Source organism: Micropterus salmoides, unplaced genomic scaffold, assembly GCF_014851395.1.
Source record: "Micropterus salmoides isolate LMB-PRFRI ecotype aquatic unplaced genomic scaffold, ASM1485139v1 Ms_hic_scaffold_11, whole genome shotgun sequence".
Lineage (NCBI taxonomy): Eukaryota > Metazoa > Chordata > Actinopteri > Centrarchiformes > Centrarchidae > Micropterus > Micropterus salmoides.
The window spans coordinates 19819911-19834150 of record NW_024040152.1 but is presented as its reverse complement, the minus strand read 5'-3'; the positions used below and the strand labels follow the sequence as shown (position 1 = coordinate 19834150).

Here is a 14240-nt window from a genome sequence, read left to right as displayed (position 1 = left end):
AACGGTCATAACGAATGATTTATATTCACTTATAAAGAAATGTGTTGATCCAGTCAAAAGCACACAAATCTCAAGCTGCGGATCTGATTTCTTCTTAGGAATAACCCAGTTGAAGCCCCACCACATATTAACCATAAGTGATCTGGAGGAGACTCGAAGGGTTCGTCGCCACAGCCCACACTCGCAAGCAACAGGCCCCCGGAGTCACATGTCCTCCCCTCTGGGCCCCCCGCCCGGACCAATCACCCTGCGTGCTGGAAAGTCTTCTCTTCCCACTTCCCCACTGTTCCCACTTGGTGCTACAGACAACCTGATCAATTCTCCTTCATCCCGCCCAGTCGGAGGTAGAAGTGCTTCTTCGGTCCGATGCCCTGGGAATACAATGACCCACTGTACCTCAGCTTTCTTTCCTCAGTCTACCTGGCAGGACAGCGCGAGCAGCTTTCCCTCCCCAAGCTTGTCTTTCTCCCCATCCTTACAGCATCTACCTAGAAGTCGATTGTCATTTGATCTGAGCCAGCCAGACTCAGTGGAGGTGCCGCATAACTTCTTAGCGTCGCCAGAACCTGAAGATGTCTCTCCAGCAAACGGTACATCACCACAGGGGGTTTTAGACCAACAGAAGGGTGAAGAAGAATTTCCCTACGGTTCATTCCACAAGGATCCCAGCTTGAGTCTGGGCCAAGAGATGAGGACAGAGCTGGAAATTGATGAGACACTCCTCAATGAAGGCGTAGCAATGAACTGTGGGGGGCAAATAGTGGTGGAAGGGGATGATCAAGAAGAATTTTGGGGAAGAACCCAAGAGGTACACAAGAGGAAGGCTCTTGTTGCCAGCCTACCACGGTCTGCAGCCTCAGCCAGGGATGACTTGGGCAACACCTCCTCTGATGATGATATGGAGCATTATTTTGACTTTTCGCGGACTATAGTCAGTTGTCCCGGATCAAAAGATCATTCCAAGTCTCCCTCCTCCCCTTCCTCACGGCCTATGGCTCAGCTGGATGGTGTAGATGATGGTACAGAGAGTGATGCAAGCATAGCAACCAACGATGACACTCAGAAAGTTGAGGGTTCTAGTCAAGCTCAGATACAAGCCAAACACCTTAATAAAAAAAGTGTAACCGAATCAGAAACCACAAACGTCACACAGGCTGTTCAGAGTCTTTCGCACGAAGAGTCATCCAGTGAAAAGCACACAGATTCGTCATCAATCACCATCTCAGTTGCCAGCAAAAGACCTACAGATAGTTCACCTCAGGATCCACCTAAATCATCTGATGTTTCTCTGCACATTTCCAGAAACCCTTCACTCAGAGAGCAAAGCTCTGACACTCCGTTAGTAAATCAGGAGACAGCGCTTCCTACTCCAGTTAATGAAACCCTGCCTAACTTACTCACAAAGGTGCCTGAGACCTCATATTCAGTGGATTTATTCCAGGGTTCCAGTTTAGGGTTTACCTCTGGAACACCTCTTGTTCTTGAGAGATGTGACACTAGTCCACATTTAACTGAGATGGTTTCTTTGCTAGAAGGCACACCCCTTGAGAACCTCCAGTCTGAAGCTTGTAAACCGCTTAACTCTGAGCCTGGAAGCAGCCACTTTGTGTCAGCAACCGAGGGCACTGCTGTGTTAATGAACCACTTAACAGCTAACACAATCGAACCATCATTAGCAAATTCTGCTGATAATGGTCAGTGCGCCCTGCTGGATCTTTATCAGCCCTCCACTTTAATGTCTACAGATGTACAAACCCCCTCTCAAGGCCTTGTGGACTCTCTGCAGATGTATTCCTGTTTATCAGGTTTCAGTCAGCCTCCTCTTACGAGTATCACTCTTCAGCCGGTAACCTCACAAGAGTCAACAACCTTCCCATCCATGGAACCTTTGTCTACTAAACTCACCCCCCTTAATACTGTAGTAGACATGACCCAAACACTGCTCAATATTGCCCCTCAGAACGATCCTGTGTTATCAGCTACATCAGGCACTTGTACCCCAGCAGGAACTTGCGGAGCTGTCACTCTACCAGTCTACGCCACACAAACACATCCATTGGGATCTACAGCGGTCACCATTGTTTCTTCCTCAGCAGCAATAACTTCTCTCTCTGGACTTTCAACACAGTGTTCAGCTCCAACAGCAGTTCAAACCACCTCAGCCCCTGTCATCTTAAATGGTTACAGCTCTTCGTCTCTGCAGAAGGAAGCTACGTCTGGTCACACAATTTCCATCAACTTTTCTACGCCCAGGCCAGTGTTGGAAGCTCAACAGCCAGTGGTTCCCCAGGCTTTACCTGGACATGCTATTCTTACTGTGAAGGAGGTGGGAGGTCCAAATGTGGATCCTACACCACATGTCCTGCTTGTGAACCGCCTTGGACAGATCTTCGTGAAAAACCCGGAAAGCAACACCTTCCAGCTTCCCACTCCCAACTCCTCTTCCTACAACTGTGTCACTCAGATCGCCAGCCTTTTGCAAAGCAATGCACTGTCAGCTACACTAGCAGCAGCTGGTAATTTGACTGCTCCACCCCCCGGGGCAAACGTGGCACCAGCAGTTCCTCTTTCAGTTACACCTACAGCTCAGAATCCAACCACAATTACACAGCTACTTGCTCACAATAGCAATGGTGCAGTGGCATCAGTTAACGTGAAGAAGCCAAGGAAGTCTGCAAAAATGTCACAAGAGGAAACTGTTCCAGAATTGAAAAAAACAAAGAAAAAGAAGGAGTCGAGTGCATCAAGAAAATCCAAATCCTCCAAGGCCCCAGAGCAGTCTCCTCTGTCAACTGAGATTCCTCCCATGACTCCTGCTGAAAGTGCTCAAGCAATTATCAATCAAGCTATGGCAAGTAACTACACCCCCAAGTGGAGTGGGCTTCGAACACTTAGCCCCTCCTCACTGGTTTTGCCACCTGGCCTATTAATCGAACCGGAGCCTCCAGTGTCGCCTCACTCAGAATCACCAATACCGGCACCGGCTCCTGCACCCCGCCCTCGCACTCACGTCCGCATGAAGAGGGTGTCTTCGCTTTCAGACCGCATTGTCACAAAAAAGTCTAAAGTTGACTTCCTGCAGCCAGAACCAATTGCTGAGGAAGAGGAGCGCAGCAGACCTACCTTTGCAAGCATCTCCAGCAGGGCTTCAGGAGTCCGCATCAAGACCCCGACAGTGAAAGGAGTGCTGAACCTGGACGAGTTGAAGGAGGAACATATAAGCGATTCTGATAGCTCAGGGTAAGATTTGATTAATCTTACAAGTCGATTATTATTATAAAAATAATGATTATTTTCATTAATGATTAATTGGCAAAGAAAAGGGCAGAAAATCCTTACATTCGATAAGTTGTAACCAGCAAATGGATGGCATTTTAGTTTGAGAAACGATTAACCTATTTTTCTCAGTAATTTCAATGAAGCTTCCATGTTGAACCTACTTTTCCCTGCTTTATGAATTCCATATTTTTGGATTAAAGCATTGGTGTTCCTGTTGTAGCTTCTGGAAACAGTAACACAGGAGGACTGCTTTACATTGAGTGCCTTCAGTTACCAATCGAAGATGTTTTGCAAAGCAAAAGTCGATTTCAGATAAGACAATAAATATATGTGGAATGTTTTGTGTTTAAAAACGTGTTTAAAAAACGTTTGTACTTTCTCAGATCAGAGCCTTGGGATTATATGTGTCGGGGCGATCAAGGCAAACAACATGCTTGGGAACCAGTGGGACACAACACACTGACTGACTGGAAGAAATACTCTGGTAATTTTGAGTTTGAACTGCTCTGAATCATTCCTGAGTTTACTTTTAGTGTGTGAAAAGAGTGTATAAAATGTGTTTTCTTAGGTGCCGCCTCCACCTCAGATGATGAACCACCACTGTCTGACGAGGATGAAGAATTTCCAGCTAACAGAGACCAGCCACACTTAAGATTTGAGATAACCAGCGATGATGGTTTCAGTGTAGAGGCAGACAGTATTGAAGGTAAGGCTAATAATGAATAAGAAGTATTTCACTCAGAAACCTTCAAATTATGTATCATGTTCTCAAAATAATAAAATTAGTTTCTCAACATGGTAATTCTGTAACCATTTATGTTTATTATTCACTTTTTGACACAATTCTCCCTTCAGTGGCTTGGAAAGCAGTGATAGACGCGGTGCAGGAGGCACGAGCTATTGCAAGGTTGAGACCTCTGACCTTTCAGAGGATCACCGGTGTCCATATGCTGGGTCTCGTCCATGACGCAGTGGTGTTCTTGCTGGAGCAACTTCAAGGAGCCCACCGCTGTCAACGCCATGCCTTCCGTTTCTTCAAACAGTTCAGCCAGGAGGACGACCTTCCTGTTAATCCCAGTGGCTGTGCCCGCTCTGAGCTGTACCTCAGGTATGTACCAATTACTGTTACTTTGTACAAATAAACTGTCACAGCAATGAACCATAAGCCTATCACGTTGTTCAAGCGAACATTTTCAGTGTTGTTGGTGGTTAACAGTACTGCTAACAGTAAATAAATATTTTAATCTGTTCTGTAGTCCTTATTTCTAAATTTGGGTGGGGAAAGTACAGGTTCAGAGTCAGGTTTAGGTTGCTTTATTTTTACCTGTAGATAAATGTATCTTTGAAGTGACACCCTCACATTTGAAAATAAATACGGACAATATACAGTAAACAGTGTTGTACAGGTGATACAGCATTAGAAATGAGAATATTTGATGTTTTACTTTTTGTATTTTACCTGAATGCTCTGATGGTTTCATACTCAGCTAGGCCTGATATATTTTTTTTTTTTCTCTTTGCAGGAAGTCCACATTTGACATGTTTAACTTCCTGGCTTCTCAGCATAGACAGCTTCCTGACATTGGGCCTTATGATGACGAGGAAGATGAGGTCCTTTTGAAGTCTACAAGGTAAGGCTTCACCCATTTAGCTGTAGATTTCTTCTGGGTTAAAATGTAGTTTCACTTTCACAAGCAGTGTGCCCTTTCATTTTAAAATGGAGAGGTTTCTCTCAAAAGTTTAGCTAAGTTTATAACTTGCCTTGACTTGTGTTGGCTGCAACTTGGTATTGAAACTGTAATAACGGTAACCTTTTAGATAAAAGGCTAAATGCTGTCCACATATGTTTTAATATTTAGACCATTTTGCTTTTTAAAAAATTACAAAATTATCGTTTCTGGATGTTTGTGGGGAATTATTGTCTGCTCTTCCTGTTAGACGGGCTACTAGTTTGGAGTTGCCCATGGCCATGCGCTTCAGACATCTGGAAAGGACATCTAAGGAGGCTGTAGGCGTGTACAGGTCAGCACAAGAACTACATTTGCAAAATTATAAGAATTCTATGTAATACTTTAAAACATATTTAATTGGGTTATCATGTTGTAGGGCCACCTGGAGACGACAATGTTGGGTTGTAACCTTTTGGGTGGCAACAATGAAATTGCAAAGCAATTTTTATGTTTGTTTGTTTGGTTTTTTTAATTAATTAATTTTTTTAACATGATAGTGCCCAAAGTGACTCAAAAGAAGATGTTGTCTTGTCAATAAAGTGCTTATTTTCAGGTACCCTGTGGATACTACAGAACCAGAATGTAATAAAGGGAATTAATTCTCTGAACCTTAAATTCTCTGAACCCACAGAGAACAAAAAAAACATTATGAAAGTTGTCTGGTCAGTTCTTGATCAGCATCAGATGAAACATTACATTAGTCATGCTGGTGACCACCATGACTTTCGGAAACAGCCTCAAACCTTCCTGGGAATATTGTCTCTTTGTACAAGGATGACTTGTGCGACTTGAAACAATTTAGGGAACATTGTTTAAAATTTGTAACTTAAAAGGAATGTACTGCAAAAAAACCTGTATATAACAGAGCATCTGTGTAGGCTGTGTGCCAATATGGATAGTCAGACCAGGCAATCTCACTAAAACAATGCAAAACCTAACTATTTCATCAGACGAGTTTATATAACCAATGAAAATAATGGTGACAGCATAGCTAAGCCATTTCACACAGAGTAGCTTCTGGCAACAACAGCTGTTGCCCAGATGTTTCCATTTAGTGGGGAAAAAACAACTAAAAGAAAAACCCACAGCGTCTTTGATACATAGGGAACTGTTGCCATGAAGTGAGACTGCTTATATTTCCACACCCTCATTTCCTAAAATGGCTCAAGTTAATACTAAATACTCTGTAAAAGGGAACTTTGGGAAATTCCTGACCAGAAATTGGCTTACATATATCGGCAGATCAATACACAGTTGAAACAGTTGTGAAACTGTTGACCTCTTGAGCATGCCTGCAAATGACCTAACTCAGTAGTTCTTAAGATGGGTGTCGCAAAAATTCTGCTATAGACACAAATAGAAAAACTAGATGGACTATAGATGTGAATGGAATCACTTTGGGTGGACACTGTAAATATTTTTAATCCAGTAGGTGGTGGTAATGCCAACTACTATAAAATGACAAAGAAGAATCAGGCGGAAAGCGCTTTGCAGGTTTGAAATCACAAGGCGCACAGCAATGCTAATTTTTTGATTGAATTTAGAAAAGAGCAAAGCCTGCAGTTTTTAAATGTTGCTAGGCAACCACTGAATCAGCTGTCCTGTCAGTCTAATCAAACATTATAGCGCCAGTGAGCTGTAGCCTAATCTTTGGTTTGCCGCTAAGTAATAACGGTCATATTAGCAGAAACTTTTGTTGCTAAAAACGTCTGCTTTAAAAACAAGAGTGTGTGAGGTGTACAAACACGCAGGAGACAGGGAAAGGGAGATCTGTGTGGGTACATGAGACCCACAGAAAGAGGAGACACTGTTGGTAGTAGCCTACCAGTTGTTCCAGGGGCTTCGTCTTAATGATGGTCAGTTCAAGTCTTATTTTAGGGAACAGACTGTTGCAGTCTCAGGACAATCCAAGCAACTGTAAATTTCCGTCAGCATAACTGCCCGTCTCTCCGTTCATTAGATTAAAGAAAACGGGAATGACATTGGGCACAACTTGAATTTTAAAATTCAAAAACACAAGGGGCAGCAGGTGGCCAAAACGCGAAATATTTAACTTCAGAAAGGGGTCGGACTGCCAGAAAGGTTAAGAACCCCTGACTTAACTAATGCTGATCTTTGTGCGTCTGTTGCAGGTCTGCTATACATGGGCGGGGTCTTTTCTGCAAGAGGAACATCGAAGCAGGGGAGATGGTTATTGAATATGCGGGCATCGTCATTCGCTCAGTGCTCACTGACAAAAGGGAGAAGTACTATGACGGCAAGGTGGGTCGGCTATCTATTCATTTGATCAGTTTCATTGTGATGTAGGTCACTTATCTTAAAAAATTGCAGGTTAAAGTTGAGAAAGATTAGAGGGATTAGGTTTCCTTTTTTGCCTTTGCAGGGCATTGGCTGTTACATGTTCCGCATCGATGACTTTGATGTGGTAGATGCAACCATGCATGGCAACGCGGCAAGATTCATCAACCACTCCTGTGAACCTAACTGCTACTCGCGTGTGATAAATGTGGAAGGCCGGAAGCATATTGTCATCTTTGCGCTTCGGAAGATCTACAGAGGGGAGGAACTCACCTATGACTACAAGTTCCCCATTGAAGACGCCAGCAACAAACTCAACTGTAATTGTGGGGCCCGGCGATGTCGGCGTTTCCTCAACTGAGATGTCCCTCGTATGAAAAAGGGGAGGATCCTGTTTACTAGTAAGCCTTAAATTAAGGTGGCACTGGATTGGGCTTGGGGAGGCAGTGGATAGTCTGCACAGCAGGGGGAATTAGCCACTATGAGACTCGTCAGGAATATTCGGCTGTTCAGAAGTGATATGTGGACATTCTGTGGAGTGGAGTTGAAGAAGAGGAGAACCTGCACAGAAAATGCATTAACGTTTGTAAAGGTTTCTTGCCTGATGTGTGTTCTCAAGATAATTGTGCTTGTGAAGAGTTGGCACAGCAACGTCATCACAACAAATAATATTGTTGAGGAAGTGGTTTTGGTGGTCATGACAACAGGTCACTTAAACCGGATATTTAAAATGTCAGGGGGGTTCTTGGATCAGTATAGATTATACCAACTGAGTTTATTTTATAACACACGTCAAGCCTTATATGTTTGAATCATTGCTGAAAACCTATAGCTAGGTTCTAAGAGATTCCTTATGTTTTATTCATTTCTGGGCGGGTGGGGGGGTGAGGGTGTCTGTGTGTAGTACACTTATTGTAATCATGATTGCTCCATTCAGTGGTGGGAACATTAGAGCCCCATCCATGCAGTGGTGAAGTCAGTTCTTGAGCCATACATTCACCCAAACCTTTATTTGTGTGTTTTATCTTACATTTAACACTTCTGACGTTGTTAATATTTGTTCTTTTTAGACTTATATTTTTCATGAATAACAAAACAACCATGGTGCTAAGCTTTGAAAGGTCTTTTAAGTCTTTAGTTGGACTGAGATGTCCTGCAAATCAGGAAGTGTTTAGCTGTTTATTCACCCTGCTGAGACCATTTATCTTAAATTTATGCACTCAAGCAAGTCCTCTTAACATCACTGAAAAAAAAAGTGTCTGCTAAGTCTCATACTACGAATCTGCTGTTTTTCACCCATTTTCTTCCTGTGGTGACTTTCAAAAATACATAATTGCCAACAGTTTCAGTCAGTGACAAAGTGTCATATTTATAAAGACAGAAGCGTGTCTTTAAGATGCGATTCTTTTGTTGATGTACAGTGTATGTAGCAAACACTACCCAAGCCAAAAGTGAAGAGTTGTGGTGAATATCAGTTTTTTAAATCTATATTTTATTACTGTCATGGCATATGCTCATTACCTATTGCAATAAGACTTTGCTGCCCTACAATTGCACATAAATAACCATCAAACCCACAAATTATCTTCATCTTTGTAAAATCTGCTACAGTTTATCTCTTGATCAGGGAGAACACTGGTATAAAGCATCGCCACTGAGTGGGTGTGTGTGTGTGTATGTATTCAGATCCTGCACCAGACTTGTTGAGAACTGACTTTCTAGATGTTGCTGTTGCAGAAACCATTTAATCTAAAAATGGCGCTGAGAGAATGCACTCAGCACCTTTAAAATGTTTAATGTTGTTCTTAGTCGATGTTCAGTGCTGTCATTGATGAGGCTAATCAAATTTACACACTGTTCAAATTGGTAGTTATATTTATTCATGTTTTGATTTATATTTTTTAATGATAAAAAAAAAAAAACTTGTGCTTTGTATAAACGGTGGTGGTCTAGTGTATAAAGAGGTCTCCCCCTTTTGTATTTTCTTTTTTGTTTACAAATTATGTCCTTTGTTTAACTAATTTACTTGAATTTTCTTTTGGGGCAGTTGTGTCATGCATTTAAGCCTTTATGACAAATTGTTCTAAAGCAGGTATTTTTAAAGAATCCTTTTTATTTTGTTTTTTGTTATGGTAGATTACTGACGGTCTTAGAATCAGCCACAGGAGTAAAGTGAGCACTGTTTGCCTCCCCAAGCCCATGATCATCTTTTTTCTTTTCTTTTTTTTTCACCCCTTTCTCTTTAACCATATAAGAGCAAATGTCCATCATGTTTTGTCTTGATCTTAACTCCCTTTCCTTCCTGCATGTCCAATCACTGGGATGGAGCCCAGGTTTGTGTTAATCACCTAGCTGACAACTAGAGCAGAGTCACTCCAACTCCTTGCAAGGATTCTACCTCAGCTGTTTATACAGATGTTTGGGAATACTGATGCAAAAAGAGAGGATGATAATTTAAGAGAGAGCTTGGTTTTAATGGCCTGCAGAGCTGTTGTGTATGTGTGCGTGTATGTGTTTATGGGTGAGTCTGTGTCGTGTGTGGGTTTGCAATGAAGGATGCAAAGCACTAGTCAGAACCTTAAGTTATCATGACATCTCTCCCAGAATCTGTTAAGAAAGCTGTATGTTATATATACACACACACATATATAAATATATATATATATATATATAGTAGGGTTATTTTAAAATAAGTAAAAGACATAAAAATGAGAAAATATGTGATCTTTAAATTTACGTCTTTGTTACCATGTACAAATAAACCTTGAGTTTGTAAATATTTGTATACATATTTCTAAACCTGTTTAATTTTTCTATGCACTTTTTTATTTATAATGTTATTTGCTTAATAAAGATGTTAAGATGTTTGAACAAATTTTTATTAATCATTTTTATTAGAGAAGGTCGTCATAATGTGAAGCAAGTATAAAAAAGAAGTGATTCACTGCGGACAATTGATAAAATACACGTGCACAAAGGCAGGCACAAAAAATGCTTGTACTGGCAGCTCCTCTTGTCAAAATTAAACGAATGGTGAGAATTAAAGTACCAGACACTAAGATATCCGGTATGGACCCAGCTACAAAAACACTGGATCCTACACTTCACTTGACTTTCCATAAGTGATGTGTGGATCATTGTTTAATAACATTTAATACCAACTGGGGACACTGAGCACCCCCAAGATGAAACCACTGTAAGAAACAAAAAAATGTTACTTTATTTCTTCTCAAAAACAGTGTTGGTTATTTTGCATATGTGTGAACAAAAATGTTTACTTTGATTTAAATTACAGCTTTTATCCTAAGTACAATCAACAAAAGTACTTCACTATCCTGTGAGATAGGACAAAAAAAAAGTATACCTCTGGGGTCTACGGGTGCCCCAGACAGTGGGATTAATTTGAGTGCTACTTGTCAATGTCATTCAGTCCGAGTTTGGCGAGAACAGCGATGGCATCATTGCGCTCTATAAGTCTGAGCAGCTTAGCCAGGTGACCTACTGTCCAGTCAGGGTGCCTGCTGGTGACCCCCTCCAACACAGCTTTCAGAGGGCTCTTGCTATCCTTCATAGAGTATGTGTAAGTGATCCAGGTGGACGGGAAGGAGCAATGAGAGGCCAGATGTTTGGTGTTCTTTCGTCCATGGCTTTCTGGATCCAACAAAATCACCAGCTCTTCCAAAACATCCAGGTTATCCAGTACTGTCTGTAAAGGCGCTGACAGAATGTGAGGCGCTACAAAGGAAAGATGTGGAAAAGGAGAGACAAATGCATTCTTTGGTCTGTTTTTTCACAGTCAGTTTCGTCAACAATACTTCAGTGTCTGGGCCCTCCTGGGTTCATCGTCACTGCTCCAGGATACCAAATGAGAAACGGCATTTTACAGACTGAAGCAGTTGTGCAAAACAACTTAAAATACTTATAGTATTTTAAGTGGTGAAATGTAAAACCAACTGTGATCTGAAACTGAAATCAGAAAATGACTCAAATGTGTGGCTATAGGCTACATGGTATATTTAAAGATAACTGTCATTTCCACTCACGAAGAATGCACTCCAGATCGCTGTTAGTTGCAGTAGAAAGGGGAGAGAACCCTTCACTCTTGTGTGATGATCTTCTGTTATAACATATTGTGTGTTGACCTGTGTTGAACCCAAGCACGAGAGACACGCAGTTATAATTAATATCAGAACAACCTCATAAGCTATATTCCAGGATATTTAACCTGTTTCCTCTATTAAAAAAACAAAACAAGAGACTTCACCTTTATGCTCACTTCTGTGTGTTTACTTTCAGTATATACAAACCTCTTTTCCGCTTCATGTAGATTAGACAAGTAACAAGCGTTGTGAAAAGTAGGATAGCTAGGCCTAATGGTCCTGCCCCTGTAAAAAAAAAAGTAAAAATAAAGGTCAAGTTAAATTTAGACCATGAACAAATGTCTTCTTGTTCCATAAGCAAGTGCATGTTTAACTTACAATATACATGACTTGGGCTGGGGGGATGTGGTGTAGTAGGCGGAGTTGTTGCATTGGGTGTTAAGGTGGATCCTTGGATTGGCTGAATCAGAAATGAAAAAAATAAAAATGACTTTGAGTTATTGCTTAATATTTTTCTAGCGGTAGCCCTTTTTTTTTTTTAAGAAATGGCTATGTTTTTTGTAGAACAACTGTGAATGGAGGAAAAGACTAAAGGCTAGTGATGAATTAAAAGGAATTAATGATTTCTGAGATTGATTATATATATAGCCTACATTTATTATGAAATCTATAATTACTATTGATAATAATTAACACTGATATTAAATTGGGGGGTCTGAAGTATGGCAACTTTTCACCTCACTGATAAATTAGCTTAATTAATCTGAATTCAGTTAAGAATGATTTATTGATGAAATATTTGATAGGGGGGTCTGGGGGTCCCCCCTAGAAGATTCTGAGCATTAAACACTTAATTTCCTGAATTCTGGAGACATTTTCTGCACCAATTTATGGTGAAAATGTCTTTATTCTTATAAATTGAAGGACAAAATTTTGGTGGCAGGTGACAATTTAGAATATAAAAATATAACAGAATGTAATGCAGTAATCAGTAGCTTATTATTTTTTAGCTCATTTATCGGTTATTTTCCCTCTTTTGACGAATTATTAGGTGTTTTTATTTTTGGCCCACAACACAAGAAACAACTCCAGCAGAGGGGGAGGGAGTGGGTGCTGTAAGAGATGTGATTGGGCCAGCCCAATGTCAGTATAGGCCTGATGCTTTATAGGCCGATCGTTGGCCCATTTTTAAGAAAGAGTTAGGCCAATGTAAATAAGTAATTTGACTTGTAGCCTACTGGATGAGACGAGCGCACTGCTGTTCATCAGAGTAAGAAAGCCGAAACTGAAAACACTTGTTCCACACAAACAAATGTTCACTTCAGATAAAGTAAAGCAAGGTGTCTCTGAGGTGTTGGAGAGAGACAGCAGGACACAGAGAACAAGTGTCACGGTTAGGTGTGTCATGATATTCTATCAGCGGCGACTGTTAACCGTTTGTGTAGCATAGGCTATGCACTGACTAGACACTGACCGACAACATTTATATTTAATTGTATTGATTACAATTTTGCTGTCCACACATCTTAAAGTGGTCCTATCCCAGTAGGTTCAGAAGTCGCGGATAAGCCCTGAAGCTGTGAGCAATGCGCTCTATCTCTCTCTATCTCTCTCTCTCTGCATCATGAAGATTAGCCTATAGCATATTAACATGGACATTTTTTTTGTTGCTGTTGTTGAGTTACATTCGGGGCTACCTACAGTCAAAACATCCGGTGCTAAAAAAAAATGACCTGGTTTCGCCGATGATACAATCCATAGCCTGTAGTAGCAGTAGTACGCCTTCTTATAGGCATTTAAGCCTTTATGACAAATTGCTTTCTGAAATATTTCTGTACAATAGATTATATAGATATGCCTATAATTTAAAAAAAGGCCTAGCCTAGGCTACTCAATGAAATACGGGGGAAATTTTTCCAAGTGGGTTAATTTCCTCTGACATAAGAGCCATAACGTGGGCTTATAATTTCCTGTGTAGGGCAATAGTTTTCTGCATTACCGTTGATGCCGTGCTGAAAGTAGCTGAAACACCTGGGGGTGGTTCCTGAGGAGAAAGAAAAACTGAGTTAATAGTTCAAAACACCATTGAAATAATGTTTCATAATGCTTGGGGCCATACTCACGGTGGTCGTCCTCCAGTTTCTACAGAAAAGCGAGAGGGGAAAAAAGAGCTACTGTAAAGGCTTTTACTTTGTCGGCCTCCCTACTTCTAATATCAGTTTACCGTAGACAAACCAACTAGAGGCGACTGAGTGCCGACAACAATTTTCACCGTCCAACTTCACCGCACACAGAGCGCGAGACCTTTAAATGTCCCCCAAATGTCCGGATGGTCGCGGTTCGGATAGGCTAGCGTTTAAGTTAAGATGACCACACTTGGCCGACAAATCGGGTAATGTATGCTTTCTTACCTTGCGTCTCGGCACTGGGTGTCAGCAGTTGAGCTGCAGGGGCTCACAATGTCATAGCCGGGGGGGCATGAGGAACAAGCTTGACAATACGCCCTGCTGCCATCATTAAAATGACCGGCTTTGCACTCTGTGTTGGGGATTTCGTGCCTCCCTCCATAATCATCAAATCCACAGTTAGGAGTAATTTCACTTCCTATAGTGTCGAAAACAAACATATAATTTAATTTAAAATTATAGGCTACAATAGCATAATAACATAGGCATAATAATAGGCCAACAATGACCTACCTGGCTTTAGAGGACAGTTCACACATCTTAAAGTGGTCCTATCCCAGTAGGTTGTCAGATCATGGCATCTGTCAGAGTACCCCATCGTCACTCTATGAAGTCTAGGGCAGGCTCTACTTGTAGGCTATATCGAC

At 41.2% G+C, this 14240-nt stretch overlaps 2 protein-coding genes across 3 annotated transcripts in view; one reads left to right on the top strand and one right to left on the bottom strand.

Moving 5' to 3' along the window:
* The window catches only part of kmt2bb (lysine (K)-specific methyltransferase 2Bb), a 27885-nt gene extending 17703 nt beyond the window's left edge, over positions 1 to 10182 (top strand). For both annotated transcript variants that reach the window (XM_038712482.1, XM_038712481.1), the window contains exons 29-36: positions 99 to 3240; positions 3663 to 3763; positions 3848 to 3985; positions 4135 to 4387; positions 4803 to 4910; positions 5218 to 5301; positions 7142 to 7271; positions 7393 to 10182. In XM_038712482.1, the coding sequence (XP_038568410.1) occupies positions 99 to 3240; positions 3663 to 3763; positions 3848 to 3985; positions 4135 to 4387; positions 4803 to 4910; positions 5218 to 5301; positions 7142 to 7271; positions 7393 to 7668 (4232 nt within the window). In that variant the 3' untranslated portion in view covers positions 7669 to 10182. The remainder of the gene's footprint in view (positions 1 to 98; positions 3241 to 3662; positions 3764 to 3847; positions 3986 to 4134; positions 4388 to 4802; positions 4911 to 5217; positions 5302 to 7141; positions 7272 to 7392) is intronic.
* On the bottom strand, positions 10183 to 14240 carry igflr1 (IGF-like family receptor 1). Its single transcript, XM_038712537.1, has 8 exons — positions 14107 to 14240; positions 13819 to 14011; positions 13531 to 13549; positions 13407 to 13451; positions 11786 to 11867; positions 11615 to 11692; positions 11351 to 11449; positions 10183 to 11042 (listed from the first exon to the last, which is right to left on the bottom strand). The coding sequence occupies exons 1-8, from the start codon at positions 14189 to 14191 to the stop codon at positions 10717 to 10719; spliced, it is 927 nt and encodes a 308-aa protein (XP_038568465.1). The 5' UTR covers positions 14192 to 14240; the 3' UTR covers positions 10183 to 10716.

What these genes read in the sequence shown, in the direction of transcription:
- igflr1 (XM_038712537.1), bottom strand. Translation starts at nt 14,191, where the DNA reads ATGGGGTACTCTGACAGATGCCATGATCTGACAACCTACTGGGATAGG. An exon ending in GAACTGTCCTCTAAAGCCAG is followed by an intron (nt 14,012 to 14,106) that starts GTAGGTCATTGT and finishes TCGACACTATAG; the next exon opens with GAAGTGAAATTACTCCTAAC. An exon ending in CAGCCCAAGTCATGTATATT is followed by an intron (nt 11,693 to 11,785) that starts GTAAGTTAAACA and finishes TTTTTTTTACAG; the next exon opens with GGGCAGGACCATTAGGCCTA.